The 24,418-nt window shown below is 46.2% G+C and overlaps 2 protein-coding genes and 1 long non-coding RNA gene across 7 annotated transcripts in view; 2 read left to right on the top strand and 1 right to left on the bottom strand.

Moving 5' to 3' along the window:
* The window catches only part of LOC142588542 (uncharacterized), a 320,432-nt gene that overhangs the window by 60,849 nt on the left and 235,165 nt on the right, over positions 1 to 24,418 (bottom strand). The window lies entirely within an intron of this gene.
* On the top strand, positions 2,214 to 8,516 carry LOC142588468 (uncharacterized). Its single transcript, XM_075700235.1, has 4 exons — positions 2,214 to 2,365; positions 7,286 to 7,476; positions 7,843 to 8,037; positions 8,422 to 8,516. Exons 1-4 carry the CDS (start codon positions 2,226 to 2,228, stop codon positions 8,514 to 8,516), a joined length of 621 nt encoding a protein of 206 aa, XP_075556350.1. The 5' UTR covers positions 2,214 to 2,225.
* On the top strand, positions 17,657 to 20,572 carry LOC142588538 (uncharacterized). Of its 4 annotated transcripts, none has more exons than XR_012829734.1 (3): positions 17,660 to 18,056; positions 18,188 to 18,437; positions 19,212 to 20,572. It is a non-coding gene; the product is annotated as an uncharacterized LOC142588538 (long non-coding RNA). The 4 variants fall into 4 exon arrangements; XR_012829733.1 differs by lacking the exon at positions 17,660 to 18,056 and having other exon boundaries at positions 18,072 to 18,437; positions 19,212 to 20,122; positions 20,191 to 20,572; XR_012829732.1 differs by lacking the exon at positions 18,188 to 18,437 and having other exon boundaries at positions 17,657 to 18,056.

The following is a 24,418-nucleotide window of genomic DNA, read 5'->3' as shown; positions in this document are numbered from 1 at the left end:
TATTGGTGTTAGATTTCGCATAACCATGCCCCCCCTATGCAATAGTATTTTGAAGTGTAAGGATTCAATAAAAGGTGATGAACTAAATCTAAGTGCAAGAGCTTTTTGTCTCACCTATGACTACCATCGAAATGCGACTTCCATGGCTGGCAAATCAATCCCTCGCCTTGTGTTAGCAGCAGAATGCTATAGCTACAGTGGGGCAGGTGAACAAATTGAACAATATTTCTGACTATAATATTTTTTCTTGCCTGTATGTAAGTGAAGTTTGGAATAAGTTTGTCATTGCAAGAAAGCCCAGTTTGTGGTCTTTTAATGAATAAACCAAATATTGCGTATAGTTGAAATGCAGAAATTTGATCTAAAATCCTCAGGTGATATATGTTCTTGCAAGTAGCATGGTATTTCATTACTTATAAAGATAGTAATCGCAGTGGATATCGTTATATGGGTTTACACACTAACATATGTGATCACAAACTTATTAGAAACTTACTAGAAACATGTAAGGCATGAATGTTTCTGCACACTTGATCAGCTGTGAACGTGCAAGAACTGCTAGTACTGGCTGACTTCACTGCACAGTTTTGATTTACTTTTCTTCAGCGTGTCGTTTTATACTGTTTTATCCCCACAAGAACAAGCCGTTTGCCTGCTTTTCGCATTGTTGCACGAGTTCTACATAATTGTGCAGGAGGGTACGTTGTCACTGTGCCACTATAGCAAGCAATTTACTTAATCTACTAGCTGTACAGTTAATTACCTTGCAGAGCAAGTGTTCATACAGATGCAGTAAGGATGCAAAGTCCGCAACATAGTCAATGTTTATTGGTTTCTGTGCAAGAAAAAAAAAATTCTCCAGAGAAGAGGTGCAACTTAACGTGCATGTAATATTTTATTCAAGCCACGGATTTAATGCTATCGTAGCAAATTCATTACGATAGCCTACACTTTTGCTCTATCAAATTTCATAAGAGCCAAGATAAGCTTTCAAGATGCATCGGGAAATTCGTGCTTGAAAACCGACAAGAAAATGCAACTGAACGGTACCGCGTTCAGCGCAACGTTGAAACTTCGGGTACTTTGCTGTCTTGTCATTTGCCCTTGCCGAGGTTAAAATAATTCAAGCTGCTCCGTAAGCGCGATTTTTGCATGCTACTCAACAAAAGAAAATTGTAACGACCTCGTCGTCTGCTGGGGATCGAACACCTCCTAGCACTGACAACTCGCAAAGGCGTACGAAGCAAACGTGAAAATGCGCTTCATTTGCTGTGTAGCGTGTCAACAAACGCATAGCAATCGGAGAATGCAATCTGCGGTACAAGTTTTTATTCTCCCTTCGCGTACGTACCGAATTCGACGATCCACGTCTCCGCGCATTGCACTTGTCGTGCGAGACGCCATTTTCCAAAACAAACCGGCGAAATTGCTCCGTTGACAGCTCTCCGCGCAATATCGACGGAAAATCGCAGCGATCGGTGCGACGGTGCGACTGTGCGACCAACCGGTTGGTCGCAGCCGAAAATCGGGGGGTCGGCACTGCGACTGCGATTTTCATCGCAAACGACGGAAATCGCACTTCCGGTGCGACGAAAATCGCATCGTGTGAAACAGGCTTAAAGCAGCAAACGCAAAGAGTTAGCGTTAGCGTTGCGTGCACCACACTGCGCATGCGCTATACGTAAACGCTGCTGGAGCTCTTACGTACGTACGCTATTTTCAGGATTCAGCGTTGAACGCTAACGCACGCAAGGGGAGGAGCCTTACGTACGGCAAGATGGCGGCGCCAGTCGAAGTGAGAGCAGCCCGCTTCGGTTCTATCGAGTCGTCTGTCTGCACTGCTAGGCTCATTCGTTCCCCACTAATGCTGGTGTTTGCTTTAGATTTGTGTGATGATGCTTCGACAGTGGCGCACAGGTGACAAATGGGCGTTGTTTACGATATACGTTCTGGATTAGCGGCGCAGTAGGCTTAACAAGAGGGTTTGCTCATAGAGTTAGTAGAACAACTCTATGGGTTTGCTAAATGTGTTTGCTGTATCCGCCTCGAGATGGCGCCCAAGTGTATTTCGCTCGTTCGCTTGGTGTAAAGCCGCATGTCAAGCCGATGCATGTCACGTTTTCCGCGGCAAAACAAACTAGTGTGGTCGGTGCTGTGGTCACGATGCGTGTGCGCTTCACCAACGACGACGACATGAGGTTTTCGCCGTGAACCCATTCGGACAGATGCCAAGATGGACGGCCGTTGCAAAAAACGTTGGAGACGCCGTTGTACCTGCGAAAACCTTCAGTGTGCGCGCAGTGCGGGAGCGACTGGATCTTCTGCTCGCCTACTTCAAGGCAAGGGACGAAGCAAACCTTAAGAAGTAAGCATAGCATACCTTTCTGCTCTTATTTTTCTCAGAATTAAACATTCTTGCGACACAGACCAAGTGAATGTTATTCGTTCTAGCAGACCACCACTAGCGGTGTGCTGCAGTCACGCTATACGTGCCCAGAAAGTGCAGAGTAATTCATTTTGGATTGTGATAAGTGTTTTCCCTAGAAGCGCGAGCGACGCACTGTGACTTCGCTGCAAAACGACAAAAGAAACAAAGTGGACGCACTACCTATATATTCACACGTGTCCTCGTTTATCTTTCACCGATGACCGCTTTTCACCTGCTAACAAATGTTAAACGTTATCACTAGGCGCAGGACGCGCCTGCATTTATTGGAAGTTTCTCGAACGTTCTCGATGCTTATATCCGTTGTGTATTGTCACCGACGCTTATGTAATCTGATTGTATGAGCGATGCGAATTGTCTAGAACTTTCAGATCAGATTTCGACAATCGCCAACTGTGTGTTCGCCGCTGTCGTTGTGATTCGAGTGTAAAGTGTAATTTGTTTTTGTTTAAGACTTGAGACTGACTCCAACCAAATAACTGAATTTTTATAAGCCCGACGTTTCGGAGCCCATTCGGCTCCTTCTTCAGGGGGGTTGTCCTTCGGGGGGGTGGCGGTGTGCAGCTTTTAAAGGGACACTAAAGCGAAACAATAAATCAGTTTAGACTAATGAAGCATTGTTTGAAAACCCTGCAGGCAGTAATTTAAGAAAAATGTTTGATTATTAGATGAGAAAAATGAAGGTCAAAATATCAGTATTTAAATTTCACGCCAGAACCCCAGCGACGGCACGTCAGCGTGACGTCGGGGATTCCAAAGTATCTTTTCGCATTTGGGCCGCGTTGGCTGAATAAAGGTTCCCGAAACTTGCCATGTTTAATATTTGGTTCCTTTAGAACACAGTGTAGTCAACTGTACCGCTGTACATAATTAGTAGGCCCTAGAAGATGCCATCAAAATCCAAGACGTCACAGCCCCCAGATGCGGAAACTTAAGTAAGCGTCGCCACCCGTATTTCGTTCTTGCGCTTTTTCTGGCTTAAAGGGATACGGACACAAAAATTGGTGGGTGGCTTTCTGCGTCAGAACAAAAGTTGAACTGTTAAAAATGACGAATACAACAAGCTGCTTAGAAAAAAAGAACGAGAAACACCTTTCTTTTGCGATTTTCTGTTGCGCCTTGCCTCCAAGCGGCCGCCGGGAGAAGCTGAAACTTGACGTCATGACACCCCCGCGTGCCCGCGCGCGCGCGGCCAAGGTCAGCCACAGCCGGCGCAGTCTTTCCGGAGTGTCGATCCCTTGCAGCGTTTGTTTATCGCCGTCGGCTATGTTCGCACGTGGTCTGTCTGAAACATTATCCCCGTCAGCGCTCCATGCAGGTGGTGCATCTTACACGCGTGTTCGCACGGTCGTCGATCGGTATTGAAGCATTTCTTCGTAGCGGAAGAAAATGCCCAGACAATACTGCGTCCACGGCTGTTATAACAGCATTATCGGTCGTGACACGCCGTCGCGCACGTCTCCCAGAGACAAGGTGCGTGAACTTTGCATACGTGCCTGTCAGCCACCACACACAGCATGGCGACTTCTAAAAAATGGCTTCACTTGCGCGGACCACTTCGTCAACGATGCTTATGCGACCGGGCTAACCCGGCTGTGCTCAAAAGCCTTGGCATGCCGCTCAAAAGGCTCCTGTTGAGGCAATGCAATTCAAAGAGCGGGTGCTTAGTGACGGATTCGTAACTGTTAGCTGTGTTCGCCAACTTTTGTTGTTCTTGCAACAGACCCTCTCTCTTTCTGTATGCATGTAGCCGCAGCGGTGACCGCAGGAGTGCCTGTTGTAAGAAGGGAAATTACCCTTTCATTGGCTGTGCAAGAACAGATATTCTCGGCTTGTGACAGAAATTGTTTACCCTGCGGATGCATGTGTTTATCACAAAACAAAATAGTCATGTTGTGTGCACTCTCGCTGCGTCTAATATTGAACGACAGCATACGAGCGCTCTTTTAATTGATCAAATATACAAAACACAGCCAGTGAATGAACGCCAGACAACAGCGTACATGTGTAGTAATCTAAAATGCGCAGCACATTTATCTACATTGCCGTTTCACACGTTGCTTTTCAACCTCAAGCAAAAAATTACGGATTTTCATAGGTCTCTGCATAATCATGCGTCGGGTTTCATGACTTGGTTGTTCGCGCAGCATTTCCCTATTAAATGTCACAGCTAAAGGCTTTCCTTTGTCTATGGCCACAGAATCTATGTAGCTAAGTGATCTGGTCGACGGGTCCCTAGCGCAGCCGCCCATCTAAACGAGTTCAACCAGTAAATGGCTTCTAATGGCGTGAATGTGAAAGTAGCCGTAAACACAGGGCTAGGAAACGGCTGGAAAATTCTACACATGCCGTGCCTCGTCGCGTAAAAACGAAGTGTGCAGCGATCGAAAGCCGACAGCGTAGGTAAGCACAAAGCGACGAGCTACGCTACCTACGATTCAGCCGTAATAGCTCCCTTTCTGCCTCAACGCGGGTCACGAAACTGGGCACTTTGCATCCTACGTAACATAATTTTAGGAACTGCTGCTGCTGCACTTCAAGTTTACTAGAAAAAGAAATTAACATTTTGCTGGCCCGGACCGCCTGACCGGCACGTTCAAGGCCGCCTGCTCTTCTTTGCCGCTTGACGCGGAGGGCTCGTAACCGTAAGCGATTATATTTCTTGCTAAGTTGGAACGGTCCTCATCTACAGACGTGTACTCATCGCTGGTAGAGGCACCAGAACCCGAATCCATGCTCGCGATTGCGGCGGCGGCGCACCTCGAATGACCGTGGCCGGCCGGCTGGCTATCCGACGGGGGTGTCGTGACGTCACGCCTTCCAACTCGCTTGGGCCGGGCGGCGTTGCGCGCGCTCACAAAAACGCCAAAAATAAAGCCATCCGCTGAAAAATGAGCGAAGTGACTACTTGTTTTCGGTGTACTCGCACACTGAGGACTCATTTTCTGTATTATCGTAAAATGTTCAGATTTTGTGTCCGTATCCCTTTAACAAACGTCTTATCTTTGCAAGAGTGGTGTTTTTGTTGTTGTAGAACGATAATTTACTGATGCAGAAGAAATCATTTTTCACTTTAGTGTCCCTTTAATGCGTCTTTTGTAAAGAAAGGAATGGGGACCACGGGAGTTGGGGAGACACTTCACAGACGGAAAGGTGGGGGGAAACAAAAGGGGGGGGGGTGTTGACGGCCGTCGTGGTGCTGGGATGACCGGTGCTGGGGAGAGTGCTCGCGAGGGTGCCCTTGATGGGAGGCGGGGGGGGGGGGGGCGTTTACAAGGTCGCGCCGACGTTTTTGTGTTGGTGAAACAAGCGAGAGTCTACCTGGCTGTGCATCCTTTTCTTCTTTTCGTCATGTCGCCAAGGCCATGGACATACACCGAGGGTAGGTTGCCCTTCACGCGGTTTATGTTATTCCCCGTATTCTGAATGTGCCATGACTTCAGTAGTAGTCTCTTTCGCCAGTTCGTCGCTGTTTGAAGGATTTCAGTTTCCTGGAAAGCAATTTTGTGGTCGGCGCCTTCAGTGTTCAGCGACGGCGCTGCGAACACGGCTGAATGTTCTGACGTCGTTCTCTTGTTGTCTGATCCTTTCTTTTAGATTTTTGGTTTCCCCGATGTAGGAGGCCGGACAGTCGGCACAACTGATTTTGTAGACGACGCCTTGAGCTTTTTCTTTAGGTGGACGATCTTTTGGTTTAGGGAGGAGGATATTAAAAGTGTTTATTGGTTTGTGCGCCACTTTGAGGCGTTCTTTTTTTAATATTCGGCTGAGCGCTTCGCTGGTGCCTCTGACGTACGGGATGGACACTCGCTTCTGGGGTTCGGGAGAAGTCAACGGCTGAAGGTGGTTGTTTTTCGAATGAAGTCATCTGTGTAGCCATTCCTCTCAAGTTCGTTGAGAACCGTTCTCTTTTCTTTCTTTTGATGCGATTCTGATGAGGAATGAGTTTCGGCTCGTTTGAATAAAGAATTTACAACAGACGCCTTGTGGTTTACCGGATGGTCGGATTGGAAATGAAGATAGCAGCCTGTGTGGGTTGGTTTTCGGTAGGCTGAAAATTTTAGAATGCCGTCTTTCCGCGTAACTTGTACATCTAAGAATGGGAGTGATCCGTTCTGTTCGCGCTCATATGTGAACTGTATATCCGGGTCTATGGAGTTTAAGTGTTTCTGCAAGTTTTCGACTTGGCTCGTCTTCACGATGCAAAAACAATCATCCACGTACCTACTGGGGACTACTACTGGAGTCATGGTACATTCAGAATACGGGGAATAACATAAACCGCGTGAAGGGCAACCTACCCTCGGTGTATGTCCATGGCCTTGGCGACATGACGAAAAGAAGAAAAGGACGCACAGCCAGGTAGACTCCCGCTTGTTTCACCAGCACAAAAACGTCGGCGCGACACTGTAACCTCCCCCCGCCTCCCATCAAGGGCACCCTCGCGAGAACTCTCCCCAGCACTGGTCGCTCCCCCTTCCTTTCTTTACAAAAGACGCTTTAAAAGCGGCACACCGCCCCCCCCCCCCCCCCCCCGAATAACCCCCTGAAGGAGCCGAAGGGGCTCCGAAACGTCGGGCTAATAAAATTCAGTTATTTGGTTGGAGCCAGTCTCAAGTCCTAATCAATTTCCCAACCAGGCAGGCAATTCTGTCGAAATGTTTAGCTTCAAATTTGTTCTTGTGGGCACAGGTTCACCCGATAAGGAATCAGTTTCGGCATTCATAGTTTTACGACTGTTTTCTTCGCCGTCACTACTACGTGTTAACACACACACGTGTGTGTGTGTCGTCATGTGTGCAACGAAGCATACAACTGTAACGCATTGAAACTTTGCAGGTCCGGGACAGAAGAGCAATACACCGAAAAAACACATCTACTGCAAGAAATTTGGGACTTGGCGCAAGCGCACGGGTACGTAATAAAAAAAAAAAAAGAGCCGTCAGCAGCAGCGCGCCAAGCAGCCGCAGCCCTCCGCGACACTGCTGCTGCTAGCTTTCAACCACTGGCATCGGATGTTGATGATTCAGGTACATTTTCGTTCGTAGTAGTGTACACGGTGACAATGCATCAGCATTTCAAAGTGCTCCAGAAACAGGAGCTGATGCAATACCGTGATCACTGATGCTGCCTCTCTGAGCTTGTCTTTCGTGCCTACATTAACCTGTTAAAATAGTTAATTCTAGTGATCTGCCCTACTAACGCATGCGAAGTTACACCGTACATTTCAAATACTTCTTTCGCAAGAATAGCGCTTTCATTCGTAAGTATGTCATTGCAAAAAAGTGAGGAAGTGGTAACGTTTCACGAATATGCATACTTCGTATTCATTTGTGTCACACTACATATATACAACAATTGCCAAGTCACTGCACATGTGAAACTTTTTGTTGCAGAACTTGGGACTCCTTCTTTAAGTGTCGAGGAGGCAGGCGAAACGGCCCAGAATCTTTTAGAAGAAATGTATACAGACATTCCAGATCTGCCACCATGCGATGCCAGCCCACAAGCAGGCCCTAGCGGCATCAGCGGTCCATCTACAACACAGAAGGACGACACAGGCCGCACAGCTAGGAACCAGGGTGGTAGCAGTGAGTACTATTCAGCACGTGACATGCTGCATTCTTTAAGAGTCGAGACACTGACGAAAATGACAATTTACGGTCAAAACAGACCTTATCTGAATCTTGTAATTTCGCTTTTGTACTTCAAAACTTCGTTTACGTTCCTGCTTGACAAAGTCTAATGTGCTGTCTCTCAACTGCTGGCATCATCCGAGTACAGGCATGCGGCGTTACACTTATTCCAAATCATTTTTATAAATGCATATATCGAAGACGGTATTGCCACATGCCTACCAACGTTGGACGTGTGATGTGAAGAATGAATTATGTACAGGCTACACTGAAAACTGATTGTGAAAACGTAGTAGCATTACTCCATTACGTTAACACTATGCAAAATGTTCAATGCAGGACGGAAGAGGACCAACACTGCAGCTGCCAATGCGGACCATGAGTTCCTAGAAAAAAGGTGGTTCCATGAGGCAATTAAAAGAAAAAAGCTATAGAGGTGGAGCTTGAAAAAACAGCTTTGAGGAGAGAGGAATTACAGATGAAGGACCGAAAATCGGAGACAAAATATGATTTCCGACAGAGTAAGATGGAGAAGGAGTGTAAGCTCCGTGAGAGAGAAATGGAGCTGCGGGAAAGAGAGCTGAAGCAAAGGGAGCAACTGAATGAAATCCTGAGCTCAAATCAGCAAGCCTTGTTGCGAGTTGTTGACACGCTTGCAAGCAAAGTTTCTTTGCAATAAACATCACCAAAAGAAACAAGTGTGTACTGTTGCTTTATTCTTATAAAAAGTGTGTTGTTGGAGGCACTTGCACGTCTTATGAAACAGTTTAGAAATTACTATATACACACTACAACGCTAAACTTATGCATTTAAACTGAAACATATGCAATGTGTTCCACTGACTATTGCGTGGCAGGCTTCAGGTAATCCAGAAGACAAGGAGGCTGCAGGTCAAAATATGAAGACACCTGTTTACCATACAGACAAGCGTGGCAATTGATGAGTAGGACGGCCACTCTGTACATACGAGGTATGGACTGAAGTAGTATTTTCTGGGTTTTTTTTTAAATCTAGGAAGGCAAATTCAGAGATGATCTTCCCAAACCCCCATTCAACTGACTGTCTGACGCTGCTCATAGCAATATTAAAATCCTGCTGTTGTTTTGTTAGCCTTGCCCCCCCATATGGTCTCATGAGTAGCTGACGGAGTGGATAGGCAGGGTCGCCATACAAGACAAATTGGTGGTTGTCTCCATTCAGCTGTTCAAGCTTTTCATAGAGCCCGCTCTCCCGGAGGATCCCTGCACATGAAGCATGAAAACACGCATAGTAGCAGAAATTAAACACGCGGATAACCATTGAAATAAACAAGTTTATTGCGATGAAACACAAGTACAAGATGCGTGCCAGAGAAGCAACTGAAACCCGGTCTGTGCACTTCATAATTGGGATCATATGGTACTAACAAAAGGTCCCAGAAAAAAAGTATTGCATGTAGGCAAACTTATTTCATTTAGGTACTGCACCCTGGTACCTGCTTACCTTACCATGTGCATATTAGACAACTATGCAAACATGTTAAGCACAGGTAAAATGAGTTGCACACATTTTTTTCTTTTACATAACGAGGAACATAAGTAAACAAAAAAGAGCTTCGATTAGACCACACACAAATAAGTTTGGCTAGTGGTGCTTAAGGGCCAATAAAAATACAGAAACCATTCCCGTAAAGCTCACAAGCCCCCCAATATGAACTTCAATATAAATTTCAATGCACACTTTAACTGCGTTCTGAATTCTTTGTAATATCTGGTTAGTACCCTTATAGGGTTGCCATATCGTAAACATATATTCATATCTTGACTTACTAATAGATATACGAACACTCGATAACGTACCAGCATCATGCCTGCTCCCGGGGTACGGGCCATCCAGCTCGCATATCAAGCCGTTTGGACACATTAACGATTGGTATTTTAAGGCATGTACCCAGAAAAATAAATGCGCTGATCTTGTGACGGTCTGCAAATGGGCCGAACCGTTCCGTTTATGAAGGCCCAGCAATTCTTCAAAGGCGCACCTTTACGATGAACCGCCTGTAAACGAAAGAACAAACGGTGATGCTGCAGAAAAGAAACAAAAATCGGCTGAGATAACTGAACATTACGTAGATGAGATAAATTTTGCGGCACCATGGATGGAGCACGCGTTGCTGAAAACAATATCACATTCAAACGAGGAACGCTTACCTCGCTCATTGCTTCCAAGTTCTCGGGCGTCAACCACTGATGAAAGGTGAGGTCATCTAGGAGAAGGCCATACTTGCTTTCTACATGGAGCATTACTTTGTTTGTGACACTTGAAATCACGGAATAGTGCCTCGCAAAGTATTCCTGGAGATCACATAACCGGTTTGGATACGCCAGCCTTCGCAGACACATGCACAGCGCTTCGTAGCCCGAGACGCGCACTCCCTGAGTGCTCGTCACATGTTCCGGTATCTGCAGGGCACTGAGAAGAAGTGGGAAATCCGCTTTCTGGAAGCGAAATAGCCGGCGAAACGTACTTTCCGGAATGGCCTCGATGTTGAGCAGGCCGCTTCTTGAGGACACGTACAACCTGCGCGGTCGCTCTCGTTCCCGAAGCAGGAGGGCATCTATATCATCCCAACTTAAAAAGGACAGGTAATATGGGTCCTACAGAACACTCGATCGCGGCATGCTAAGAATAATCGGTGTAACGCGACCCTCAATATAACAACACTGAAACCAAAGACATACATGCGTAATTAACGTAGCGATTGAGGCTTTGGATAAGCTTGACTTAGGGACACACTTGCGGATTCGGCATTGGATCAGCTCGACATTTTGTGTGGATTTGGCTTTCCACTACTTTGTGTGTTTACGTCTAGATGGCGCCGTATATGTTTGCGTTAGCGTTAGCGTTTTGCTTCGTTCCGCTATTCTAAAACACTGCCTTGTGCCGCGCAGTGCAGCCTTTCTTTGCGTTAGCGTTGCGTCGCACGCTAACGCAAGCGTTTTACGCTATACTAAAGCTCTCTAGTGTGTCCGACACAGCGGTCGCCAAATCGGGCGTGAGTGCCCGCTGCTTCACGTATTTTGAATGAGGGAGCTTACCAGTTGAACGTTGTAGCTGAAAAGTGAAAGTTTTCTGTGATGGAAAGAAACAATCAGAAGAAAACCGTGCTTAAAGATTTTAATAAATAAATAAATAAATAAATAAATAAATAAATATTATGCAGATTCCACGCACTGTGGGAATCGATGTAATCGAAGCATTTCATGCTGGATGCTTTGATTGACGACAATTAGCGGTGATGTTGACGGCTAAAGCTCAATTTCTTCAACGTTTGACACGAGAGTGGTGAGTTGGTGTTAAAGGTTACCTTGCGGGCACCACTGTTGTTTGTCTGTGTAGTACACAAGAGCTGTTTGCTTGAGGCGTTGTTGCGCGCCATATTTCATAACCGCTGAGAGGGTTGAGCATAGCCATTGCCTCACATGGCACATCGCATTGTGGCAGAAATATTGCACTTGGATTATGGGGTTGTACGTGCCAAAACCGCATTCGGATTAAGAGGCACGCCGTAGTGACGGACTACGGATTAATTTTGCCGCTGCGATGTTCTTCAACGTGTCCCAAAATCTAAGTGCACGTGCGTTGTCTATTTCGCCCCCGTCGAAATGCGGCTGCCGCGGTTGGGATCAAATCCACGGCCTCTAGCAATGCCATAGCCGCGGAGCTAACGCGGCGGGCACAGAAGTGTTGATTTGACGGTCGACCGCTTCCGTAGTCTGGCCTCGACCCTGCGGCGCGCTTTAATTATTGCGGCTCTGCTTCTCCACGCCCTGCGTCGCTTGTCCGCTTGACATATTTGCATGATGTTTATTTTTCTAAAATGGCAGCAACGTGCTGTACCGTACCTTGAACTTAAACCTATCCAATTTTCCCGCAACCGCCGTCGTATCATAGTGGGGTTTCTTTGCCCTTTCACGTCACATCCACCCTCCCCCCCCCCCACCTTGCATGGGAACTGCCTTTTTTTATTTCTGCCTCCATACAGTTCTACGTACGTCCTCTCAGGACTCGCACCTTGTTAGAAAGGGAAGCGCTGCAGTTTCTGCAATGCTTATGAGGGAATTCACGGATAATTACAGCTGTCAAGAAGCTAAAGTGGCGACGGCTAGGGAGCTCCAGAGGGCATTGTGCACAATCGACGCAGTCGTGCATGTGTTGTGGGATTTTTGTGGCGAATGGACGTGCTTTTCAGGGCTCCTTGGAGGCAACGAAATCATAAGTCTTTTGTGCATGCTTTGAGCTTGCTTCTATTTTTGATTTGCTGATTTTTCTTGCCTCTAAATATTAATTGGGTAGTTTTCTTATTGTATCTTTTTTTCGTAAGCGCGGGTGTGTTTCGTGTGCATTTGATTTTGCAGGATAGTCAGAGCGTCCTTTCGCGCCACGTGCTTCAACATGTGCAATTGGATGGGACCTTAAGTCTTTACAGCCTTTAAATGGTAGCTTGGAAGTGGTAAGACGAATAGCTATTAGTGGTTTTACTGTGTGTGCTTTGGTATCGGGTATATTGCTTGGGCAGGAAACTGAGAGCGTGGCCGCGTGGTTGAACAGGTGCGAAAACATGTCATACCTTAAGTCCGTGAGGCATTAATTGGTTTTAAAACATTGACGAGAATTACTTTGCAACGTTTTAAGGATTTAGATCCTGTGCGTATCGGTTTTTGATAGAAGGCAGGTGCTCTGCATTATTATAGTAATATAGTACTATAGTATTTATATTAGAAAAAGCGGTGCAATAGATGGCAAGAAAGCCGGGAAAGAACAACATTCATTTGAGATAGATGGTACATACTTGAATTAGGAACAGCGCCAACTAAGACGACCATGAGAGGGAGAACGACACATGACAACCGCCAACTTCATCTATCTTTATTCACTGAAAAATCAGTAAATATAAGGAAAATCACAGACATGCCCGCAAGGACCATAATGCGTCATCTGCCAAACCGTTCAAGATAAGACATTTCGCTTTTAACTCTTTCATTACTACGGGGAGATTGGCTGTTTTTGCATGGTTTAGTTAGGAATTTTTGTGCAACAGCTATAAGTTTACAGTGTCACGCAGTACATAAAAGTGATTGTAAAGGAACCTGCTTTCAAATAGTATTTATTTTTAAATAATACAAACAATATTATACACACAAAAAAATTCTTGAACAAAAATATAAAACGAGAATGTTTCAACACATTCTTTAGTAAGGAGTAATATCTCTGGCAAAAATATTTTGCCGGATTTCTAAAATAAACACATTGTGGATATGTCACCAGGCAACATTTCTTTAAAAAGATTATACCCATGCATTAAGTACTCTTTGAGTTGCGAAAAATTACAAGATGCATAGTGTAATATTCAAGTTCTTGATTGGACCTACTTACGAATTTTTTTCAAGGGAAATATTAACTGATAGCACAATATTATATAGCAAAACGCGTGTACTAAATGCACATTGCAAAAGCACGTTTCCAAAAAAGAACTGTTACAACAAAATGCGTAATAAGAATTTGCGAACACAAATAATTAATGAAATTCACCGCAAGCTTTCTTAATGTTCAACTTATATTTCCAGAGTAAAAAATTCTGCAGAGCTCACAGCAGATACAATATAGCTAACACTCCATAGCAGAATATCACAGCAAAATTGAAAGTCACACCTCAATAACTTTTGGAGCCATAAATGTTTTATTCAGCCAGATTGGTGTTCCAGTCGCCGAAACAGTTTCTCGTTGTGAGGAGGAGGAGGAGGAGGAGGAGGAGGAGGAGGAGGAAAAACTTTATTCTTGTCCTGTACAAGGTGTTGCCACCTGCCTGGCCAGTCCCATGTTGGGACCGGGAGGTCAAGCCTCCTAGCCCTATCACGGGCGTACTGGACAGCCAGGACTTGCAGTGCTGGTTCGAATTGGGAGCCCCAATGCGCTTTTAACAACCTTCTTGATCGCGGCGTCAAGCTTCTTGAGTTGAAACTGCGTCCAGTTGTACATGGCAGCGGCGTATGATATATGACAGAGTACGAAAGAGTTGTGAAGCACAAATGCACATTGCATGTGCGACAGAACACATTTGTCTTGTGTTCAACTTTCTTTCCTCATAGCACTTCCTACAGTTCCGGCGGACGTCCTTTCTTTCAGGCTTGTGCTGTACAGCTGTGCGTGGTGCAGCTGGCGAGGGAGGGACAGGAACTGGTGCTGTGTCCTCTAGTTCTAGGAGCTGTCCAATCAGTTCTGCCCTGAAGTCCAGCTGGTGAAATCGAGAAGGCCTAGAAAGTTCGAATGTTTGGGGATGCTGCGTGCGATACGCTTGAAAAACAATATAGCTGTTCACAGCTGCGATGTCGATGCAGTCGACGAATAACGTTTTCCACCAGCGGACGCATTTCGTCAAAACATTGTACGTGCCAATCAGCTGGTCCGATTTATCGACTCCAAGCATTCCGGCGTTATATTCGTCAATGAGCTGTGGCTTTTTCATGGAGATTTGTTGCCACTTCCCGTCCTTCTTTTCTCGCCTTTGGCAAGCACGTGCGAATTAGCTGTGTGTGGAGTGCTAACGATATGCACAACACGTCAGCCTTTCCATTGAAGATATGTCTCTCAGCCAGCGGATGTCTCCTCCTTTAGCTCTCCTCTGCCAAGTGACACCTTTCAGTTCTGTGGGGAATCCCCGGCGATCTCTTCGCTTTGTGCCGCACGCTAGTGTCTTGCGTTCCAAGAGGTGCACAAGAGAGGTCGAAATGTAGAAATTATCCATATAGATAATGTACCCACAATCAAAGTAGTTGTCGCAAAGCTTAGTTACCACATTAAAAGGCAGCCCATTGGCACTAGTTTTTTCACGCTCACCTGTAAACACTATGAACTGGATGGTGTGACCGGTTTTCGGGTCCGCAAGAACCCACAATTTGTAGCCCCATTTCACAACTCTGCCTCTAATGTATTGCCGAATTCCAGACCGCGCTCTGGATTTTACCATTCTTTCGTCCACGGAAATTTCGCGATACTGCTGGAACAATGAAGCGGAGCAGTCGTTGATGTGCTGAAGAAGCCAGGACACCTTGTCTAGTTTCTGTGCGGCAGCGCCGTTGTTGGTTTCTGGTCAGAAATATGCAGCATGGCCAGGAATGTAGTGAAACGTCGCCTTGACATAATGTTTGGAGGGACAAGCCCGGAAAACAATTTTGATGTACTGCAATACAAATGCAGCCGCGGCAGTTCCAGTACTCCTATGTACAATAGTAGGGCGATTAACTTCATCATTCCCGCTTTACTTTTTTGCACGAACAATCCTTTTCGCTATAGATCGGTTTCTCGAGGATGTGCATCCATGCATACTTGTTGGTATTTGCACAAATAACGTGAATGACCTCCGCCGTAAAGAAAAGGCGAAAAAAATCGAGCGCTCGCATAGCCGCTTAGGACTGCTGCGGAGCGTCATACCGAGGTCAATGCCCGGATCTCTCTGGGGTCGAAACTCCACGCTTCCTTGAGCTGGTGGAATCACGTCTTGTCCAAATGAAGTGGACACCCTATAAATAAAGAAAATAACAGTTTAGACACCAATAGGTCAATTGAACCGGCTCTAAATCTCCATAAACAAAGCGGATGGTGAATCCGAAACCTACCTGCGGGTAACAGCTGATGTTCCCGGCTGATCGGGTGCATCTTCCTCACCTGAGCTGAACTACGACGACGCGACATCGATGTGCGAGTCATCTGTGCTCGATGAGTCCAAAAGATCACTTGCCGGATCGTCGGGATCAAGCGAAACTGCGATCGTTCGAGCGCGTGCGGTTCCGGACGTCGACGCCAGCGCTAGGGGGAACCAGCGCTGGATAGGCGGCGCGTCGAAAAGAGTGCGTTGCATGCCGCCCTGGCGACGAAACGCGGCATATTCCAGCCACACAACCAGACGACACTCGCATACGCAGCCGTAATATAGTTCGTATGTTTCCGTTTTCGCGCCGCTTCAAGTGGAGTTTTTGTAAAGAAGCTAGCGCCATCAAGTGAAGAAATGACGAAAGAAGCTTTTTAAGCTTTATACATTTTTCACAGTGCGTCGCGGCGAGCACGTGTGTTTCTTTAACGGTTGCGTCGTGTATCGATGCCATGTTTGCGTGGCTGCCTGCCTCGCAAATCTAGCAGTTATGGCTCCGGTCGTGCTGCGCTATGGTTTCGGAAGTATTAGTTGGCCGGAAGATATTCCATATTTCTCTGGCTAGACATAAAAAATTCTGATGTTACTTCGCCACAGCAGTCAATGGAGAAGAAAGCTTTATCGCATCAGCTGACTCGCGCAAGCAAAGGTTTGAGTGCTCGGCTGCTTGATCCGTAACAATTCTGGCTACATTTAGCACTAATTACATTAATTTGCCGGATGCATCTCAGCGCCGAGTCCTCATCCGCATGCGCATATTTATAAACACATAGGTGGCTTAGTCGCGCGTGCGCCGGCACTATGCGCATACAACTCGTATTACAAGGCAGCTTGCCTCCTACATAATTCTTGGCAATGAATGGATAATTTTTACCTTTCGTATCGTTCACTTGGTGCGGTGGCGTTGGAAGGGGCTTGGCGGTGGCATTGCGAAGGAAAAATGGTACATATGCCGGATGGTGCATGCTATTGCTCATTTTGTTTCCGACGAAATACCGACAGCAGCTTCTGCTGTTTGGTACTATCTGCCATGGCTGACCGTCTTCACTATCGAATAAACCAAGGATACACTCAAAATTTGATTTAGAAACCAGCCCGACACCGCTTGACAGGGCGACAAGACGGGAGCTTACTCCGCTCGCCTGACTGCTTGGATCCAACGCCGCCTCCGTTCTTGTTCGTAGGGTTTAGATGGAAAGACGCAGAAGGATACATCCTCCCTCATCCCGACTTAGTTGTGGCACTTGTATACGCAACAGTATCGTCGGCGCCCTTTTGTTTTCCTTCGACTTTAAGGGCACGCAACGCAATTTTCGTCCGCGGGGGAGGCTGCATTGTGCACGTTCTGACCGCCAGGGCGGCGCTGCAGGCGCCGTGAAAACTCCAGCGCTGGTTCCCCAGGGTTGCTACCCTAGCGCCGCCGCTCAAGTGCTCGTAGTCAACCTTTGAGCTCGCGCGCCTTTTAAAGGTCGCCGCCGCGCGGTAGAAATGTCAACCATGCGGAAACGGAAACCCTACTTCATATATAATCACTGAGATGGCGCCACTAGTCCAGGGGCGCAGCGTTTTTTTTTTTAAAAAGCGCGCTGAAAAAGTTTCACCGGTGATCGACGCCTAGTGCCATGGTAAGGAAAGAGTTTTAAAGGGACACTAAAGGCTCATATTAAGTCAAGCTAAAGTGATAGATTAGTGCTCGAGAATCTCTAAGGCGTCAATATTATCGCGATTGGATTGGATTGTGTTATATCTGTTACATCTTGATTACTGCGGATTACAACTGATAAGAGAAAGGACAACGGACGCCATGGTGAGCGGATTGAATGAGCACTGGCCTATCCCCCAGTTGGCAGTTGCGTTTATTGCATAGAGTTAGTAGAACAACTCTAGAGGAAAAGCTGGGCCGGAAAAGTGGGAACCTCTAGGGCGCCGCCCTGTTGCTACTGGTCAATGTGGCCAGCGCAATTACTATCGAAAGAGCTGAAAGCAAGTACAGGTCACCTTATGCTTTCTCATCTAAAAACGCATACCTGATGGCTTTATGAAGGTGGTACGTTAATATTAAGTTTACAGAAAGCGATCGCTAAGTCCGCGACTTATGTAAATCACGATGTACGCATTCTTGCAATAAAGGATGACACGAATTTCGGTTTCGAATCTGTTTTTTGGATGCGTAGTAGTTTCGTACAGTTTAGGTTTGACATGCGATCGCGCGTCGACATCGGACGCTATGGCACACACACTCGTGCCTTGTGTGCCACCGAAGTGCTCTGGCATATACCTTGACATGTAAGTAAACGAATGTATCTCCTTGTTGAGAATATCACGCCAGTAGGCAGCTCTTGTGGTGCATCACAATCGTTTGAGAAGCGTCACAGTAGAGCATTTTTCTGCATGCGGAGCGGTGTTTTTATTTGCAGGTTTCCCTTCAGTAGGAAATTGCTGGACAGGCGGACCAGCGCACCGGAATTGTACTGGCGAAGTCGCAAGCAACTCAAAGAATCTGTTTAATTGTTGCACTTTGAACAATCATGCTTCTACAAAGGCCACAGCAGACAAACAGTCTGATGCCGAGTATTTCTCTGCCACGAAGTAATCAAGAGGCGAGTGCCTAATGCGGACAAAATCGAGTGTATCGAGACTTAGAACGGCAGAAAGCTCAGCTACTTGGTAAGGATTCATTATGCAAAACAGAGGTGAGGCGTGCAGACGGGTCACAAGAGTAAAGAAGTGGGCGGCGCTCGTGTTGTTTGCTTGTAAATACTCTACTCTTTGTGTCCTGTCTGCACGCCTCACCTCCGTTTTGCATAACGAGTGCATCAACCCACATATTAATAGCGTAGGCGTTTTATTAACTGTGCAATATTTTCAACACTTCCCTGCATGCCATTTCATGTGGAATATCTTTTCTGGTCACAAATTTGTGCAGCGAATCTATTTGCATGATTGACTCCGGGCCTGCGGGAACGTTCACTTGCACTTGATGCTGAGTCTTTTACACGTATCCATAAACTGAAGATATGCACATCGGATTCCTGCGAGCATTTTCAAAATTCAATTATTTTAGACAACAGGCACATATGCAACACTGACATAATCCCGAGTACCACTAAGCAGCTGGGACACATTTTTGTTGACCATACTCGCAGGTAAAATAAGTAGATCATGTGGACAGCTCCAGCTCACTCTCCTTAAATCAGTGTGTACAAGGGGTATGCAAAGATAATTTTTTTCTCGCGCACCGATTATTTTGCTGTATAAGCAAGAGAACCCACCACGTTAGTGTAACGTATCTTGCACATCACACTAATATGTGCTGTAATTTACCAAGTGAGATGAGTTACTTTTATGGCTCATTCAGTCATATCACACTGCAAGCTGCATTCATCAATCTTCAATTGGATTTTGCAAATGTTTAATGAAACATGTTTCCCTTTTATGCAGATATGCAATGGCAAGCCCTTCCGTGTGTTCCAAAGGTAAAATTTAAGCTCTAAATTAAAAAAGACATTTTTAGTCAGAAACAAGCAAAAATGGTGAATGCAGAGTATCGAAGCCCAAGGTACAGAAATTATGAGAAGTGTCGAATGGTTTTAAGGAAAGAGTCGTATTTGCAAATGCAACTCTTTAGTGGAGGTCAAGCAAGTCAATATAGGTAGAATACTCTGCAAGATTATGCGAGTGAGGGGATGTCAAACAATGGGTCAGGAAATGCGTTGTTTTTCTGCAAAACAAAAGCTATGATTGTCATTACATAAGTCATTTTAGCATCATGAGACTGGTGCTTGATAAATTCAGAAATAAACCAAAAAACAAGACAAGCAAAAATAAAAAAACAGTTTAATGATGCTCTCTCCACACTGGGATAAATAAAAATAAACACATCACATCTAATGTGGACATATCAGACGCCTTGTGAAACACGAAAGGAAAAATTCAGTTTCGAGCTATGGAACTTGCCGCATAGATGTGGGGGGCCTTGCACTAATAGTGATAGTTACCACTGCATTTAGAAATTGAAAGCATTTGTGCAGACAAGGATGATTCTTTATATTTTTGGCTACCACTTCAAATGCCTCCACCAAGTGTTACAATGCTGCACGCAGCCATACTAAGGATCTCGCAGCAACACCTGCAGGTAAAAAGCAGAAGCAGTCAAAGTCCTGGTGTGTACTGGACACCATGTTTGAAAATTTTTGGGCAAGAAGAATGCAAGAAGCAGACATAACTGCATTGATTTCAATAATTTCCCATTTGAATGGCCTTTTCTTTTTGTTTAGACAATGCCTACGCCTAGCCACAGCAGCTCCCTCATACAGACTCCGCAAGCCAAGAGGCCGTGGAGGCAAATGCAGGTAAGAGGCAAGAAGCAATAGCACTGGTGTCGACATTCATCTAATTTCTTTCTTTTTCTTTCGTTTAGGCAGCCAGCACACCTCGAACAGCCACCTTGACTGTGGGTGTGTCACCCTAGTTGTAAAGGAAACATTTGAGGGAAAGCGGCAGGCAATGTGAACAGCCACTTCTCCATGTAAACGATACTCTTTCTCTCGGATGACTCCTACGCCTCGCCACGCCAGCACACTTGTGCACAAAGATGCTGCGGAGGCATGTGCAGGTCAGAGGCAAGAAGCAGTGGCACTGGTGTCGACATTCACCCAATTTCTTTTTCTTACACTGAGACAGCCAGCACACCTCGAACAGCCACCTTGACTGCGGGTGTGTCAGTAGATTCCTGTTGTACATATGCTCATAATAAACTTCAGTAAACTTGAACTTGATAATAAACTTGAAGGCAAATGGGACATTGATGCATTGTATTTTTGAACATTTATTGTACACATACAATATATGTTACACTTTGCAGTGCTACAGAGCGTATTTTGAAGCTTCCCCCTATATTTTGCACCTTTAATTACGTATGTGTTGTGTGGCCCTCAATGCAGTTCATGCAGCTGTGTCTGTGTAGCAGCTGCTTTGTCTGTGTATCGCACATTGGCTTAAGCTCGTGATATCCACATACTTCTCTCACATATACAAAATAAAGTTCTATGTAGTCCTCAGTGTTACAACAAAAAATGAAAGTAAACAATCCGATCGTGGAATTGTGTTTAATACAGTGATTCCTATGACAGTTACTGAAAAGTTGACAACTTGAACTGGTCAATTGGTCCATAGCCTCCTCTATTTTTCAAAAATAAAGGAGGCTATGCATCCGTCATGGCAAGGAATTGTATGTATACATAAAAAGAGGGGGGTATGTGTGTGTGTGTGTTTGTAGTAGGGGGTATAGGAATAGGGCGGTACGAAAAAATGTACCAACACCGTCCTCTAGACCCATTGCGTTAAGGTACCGTAACAAAGCGTATTATGCATAAAGTTCACACAACCAACTCTGATATTACTGCACACGCGAGGCGACACGAGCTACATTTGTCATGACGCATTCGCGACTGCACCGGATGCCCTCCATATTAGTCTCTTTAATCGTGCACACTGCACCGAGGCAAAAGAAAGATCATGGGCGCAGGTGCCTTTAAGGTATCTCGACCTTGCGAGGCACTGCTGCGCGTGCCAGGGGAGCTGTCCGTGCGAACACTCCCTGGCACACACCTGCCTCGGCGGCCCCAACCTACGTATCATTCTGCTTCGAGCTTTGATCCCCCCACTGTCCCTTGGGTGCCCTGGAGTTCCTGCGCCGCCTGCTTTATTATAATCTCAGGTGCTCTCCTGAGACTTCCGTTTGTAGGTTACATGTGCCCTACCCCAACTGGATCAGTGCTTATAATAATAAAAAAGCCCGATCTATCGTCGCGACGATAGATCGCGAAAGCGGCTTTTGCAACGTACCGCGCCCGTGCGAAGAGAATTACGGAACGCCAACGAGAAATCTGACCACAGCTCCGAGCTCGTAACCTCGTCGAGTGACACTCCTGCAACAGGCGTGACCGCTGAAAACCGCATACCGCCGGAAACTTCAACAAGATCATCCCTCGGTTGCATAACTGCCACCTGTACGGTCAACATGGACCACACCCACACCGCCCCGCAACATAGAATAAAGAACGAACTTATAAAGCCCAAACACACGGCTGCACCCACACGTCACGACACTACAAGCGAGACGCCATGCTGCTACGCTGCTACGGTTGCCGGATTAAAACTGACTACTGTCACCAAGTCTAGCAAGCGTCTCAGGAGCTGGCAACCTCGGCGCGTAGCAACATGGCGGCGCTCTTGCGGTTCCCGATTTCAATGCATGGGCCCTATGGGTAGCTTGTCCTCTAGAGTCAGTATAGTAACTCTATGGTTTATTGCGTAACTAGCAGAGGGAAACGTAGGGGGCGCTAGCGATTACATAACAGATTGGAGCCAACTTTATGCCTGCAGTTGGGCGCTCGCGCGCCCCGACGTGCGCCTACGTCATCCTCGAAGTCGCCGTTTACTCGGCGCGGGGCTCCGCTCGACGTTGCCGGCTCGCTGGGTCCGTGCCTTTTGAGCGCCTCGAGGACGTGCTGGACGGCCCAGAGCTGATCGTCTCGATCATAGCATATTATCGCGAACAGAGCCTTAATAATGAAGAAATTGAGGTAAATGCAAGACATGATTAGAGACTCACCCGGGACACTCAAGTACTTTAATTAATGCCCGATGACGAAAGCACTCCTCAGTTAAATTGCGTCACTAGTATTCAACCACTCGTTCCATAAAACATCCTTGTATTACAAGAAGAAATAAAATGCTACTTGACCAGTTCTGTTTCACTTTTAGATAAAAGAAATCATTGAAATTTCCCTCGACAACGACGCGGGCGGTCGAAAGCTTTTGTTTTCGCTCCACTCCGCGCCGCCAACGCTTTCGCGTTTCAGTAGTTATCGCGTAGTGCTGCACTGGTTTTGCTGGCTCGCGGAACTCAGACAAACTGCAAGCAGCAAGTTGATGGGTTGCGCCACCAAGCTCTTGCTATTACACTGCCTCAATATACTACCTACCTACCTACCTACCTACCTACCTACCTACCTACCTACCTACCTACCTACCTACCTACCCACACACACACACACACACACACACACACACACACACACACACACACACACACACACACACACACACACACACACACACACACACACACACACACACACACACACACACACACACACACACACACTATGAACTCCCACATCCAAATTTTCTGATCCCCTATTGCGAACTTTGCTTCTGTACGCCTCCGTGTTTTCTCGTTTCCCTACTTCCACCAATGCTCCAATCGCCTCTTACTAGTCTCTATAGCGGACATGTTTACATTGGAGGCATATTTAGCGCCAGCAAACAAGGACGGAAGGGAGACGACAACACCCCAATGCGCTAACTTCAACAACTTGATTTTTAGGAAATACACCTATATAACCCGTGCACAGTGACGCCACCTTATCCAAATCTTACCCATCCAAAAAAGCCGTCTCCTTATCTAACAAGTCGATTGAAGGGGCACTAACACACGTGTCTCTATTCCGCCAGATAGCCTGAGCCTCAATAATCTCTCGCACGTCTTTATCTTTGTGCTTCGCAAGAACCCGGCAGGATCCATACACCGGCGCAAAGCCGCATTCTTGACAGTGGGTTGACAGATGACCGCATTGCTTATTTTTCACAGTTTGGCAATGTTCCCGTAATCGGTCATTAAGACATCTCCTTGTCTGTCCGATGTATTTTTTCCCAAAGGACAGCGGAAGCTCATATACAACAGCTTCTACGCATCCCACTGGCGCTTTTCGATGATTCGTAGAGCATCCGGCAGCTGGCTTACGGTACGGGTCCGTTAATCGACATATTTTTGCAGCTTTTCTGGTGCGGAAACTATCACTTTTGTGTCCACCCGGCTAGCCATTTTCTTAAGTTTATGTGCCGTTCTATGCAGGTAGGGCACTACTGCTACCTTCCTTCTACATTCCGTCCCTTGACTTGCCGTGTTCCGGATTGTGCTATCTGACCTGCACCTTTTTAGCAGCCCCTCGACGACCGAAACTTGCACTGATTCCGGAAACCCTGCTGCTGATAACCTTCCCGATTGATCCATAAGACTCGTATAGATCTTATGGTGGCAAGACTTCTTTAGAGCATTTCCAAAGCATAAGTTGGCAATGCTCCTCTTGACGAGCTTCGAGTGGGCTGACCTATACGATTACAGGGCACTCCCAACACGTGTGCCGTTCCATGAACTCGAGCTGAATATCTAGGAAACGCAGCACGTTATTGGTGGGCTCTTCAATTGTGAGAGTAAGTGGGCTAAGGCCTGCAGAAAAAACTTCGTAAAGCTTCCCTACTGTAAAACGTGCGTCTGGTTCAAAAAGAACGAGATAGTCGTCAACGTATCTGACAACTTTAACCACCCTGTACAGGTTTCTGTTATGGTGAGCTAGAAAAATGTCACTTAGTATGGGCGCCAAACATGAACCGATGCAAACCCCTTGCTTTTGAATGAATATGTCGTCATTCCATGCTGCATATGTAGAGTGAAGGTAGCAACTAAGCATATCTAAAAAGCCCTGAACGGACAAACCGGCTGAATTTTCGAGCGAAACCACGCCATACTCGTCTATGCACTCTTCCACACAAGTTATTAGTTTCTTTTGAGGCAAGGAGTA

Source organism: Dermacentor variabilis, chromosome 7, assembly GCF_050947875.1.
Source record: "Dermacentor variabilis isolate Ectoservices chromosome 7, ASM5094787v1, whole genome shotgun sequence".
In the NCBI taxonomy this organism is placed as follows: domain Eukaryota; kingdom Metazoa; phylum Arthropoda; class Arachnida; order Ixodida; family Ixodidae; genus Dermacentor; species Dermacentor variabilis.
This window is presented reverse-complemented; position numbering and strand designations above follow the sequence as displayed.

Coding starts and splice junctions, on each gene's coding strand:
- LOC142588468 (XM_075700235.1), top strand. CDS start 2,226: ATGCCAAGATGGACGGCCGTTGCAAAAAACGTTGGAGACGCCGTTGTA. Junction 2,366..7,285: donor GACGAAGCAAACCTTAAGAA/GTAAGCATAGCA, acceptor GAAACTTTGCAG/GTCCGGGACAGAAGAGCAAT. Junction 7,477..7,842: donor ATCGGATGTTGATGATTCAG/GTACATTTTCGT, acceptor TTTTTGTTGCAG/AACTTGGGACTCCTTCTTTA.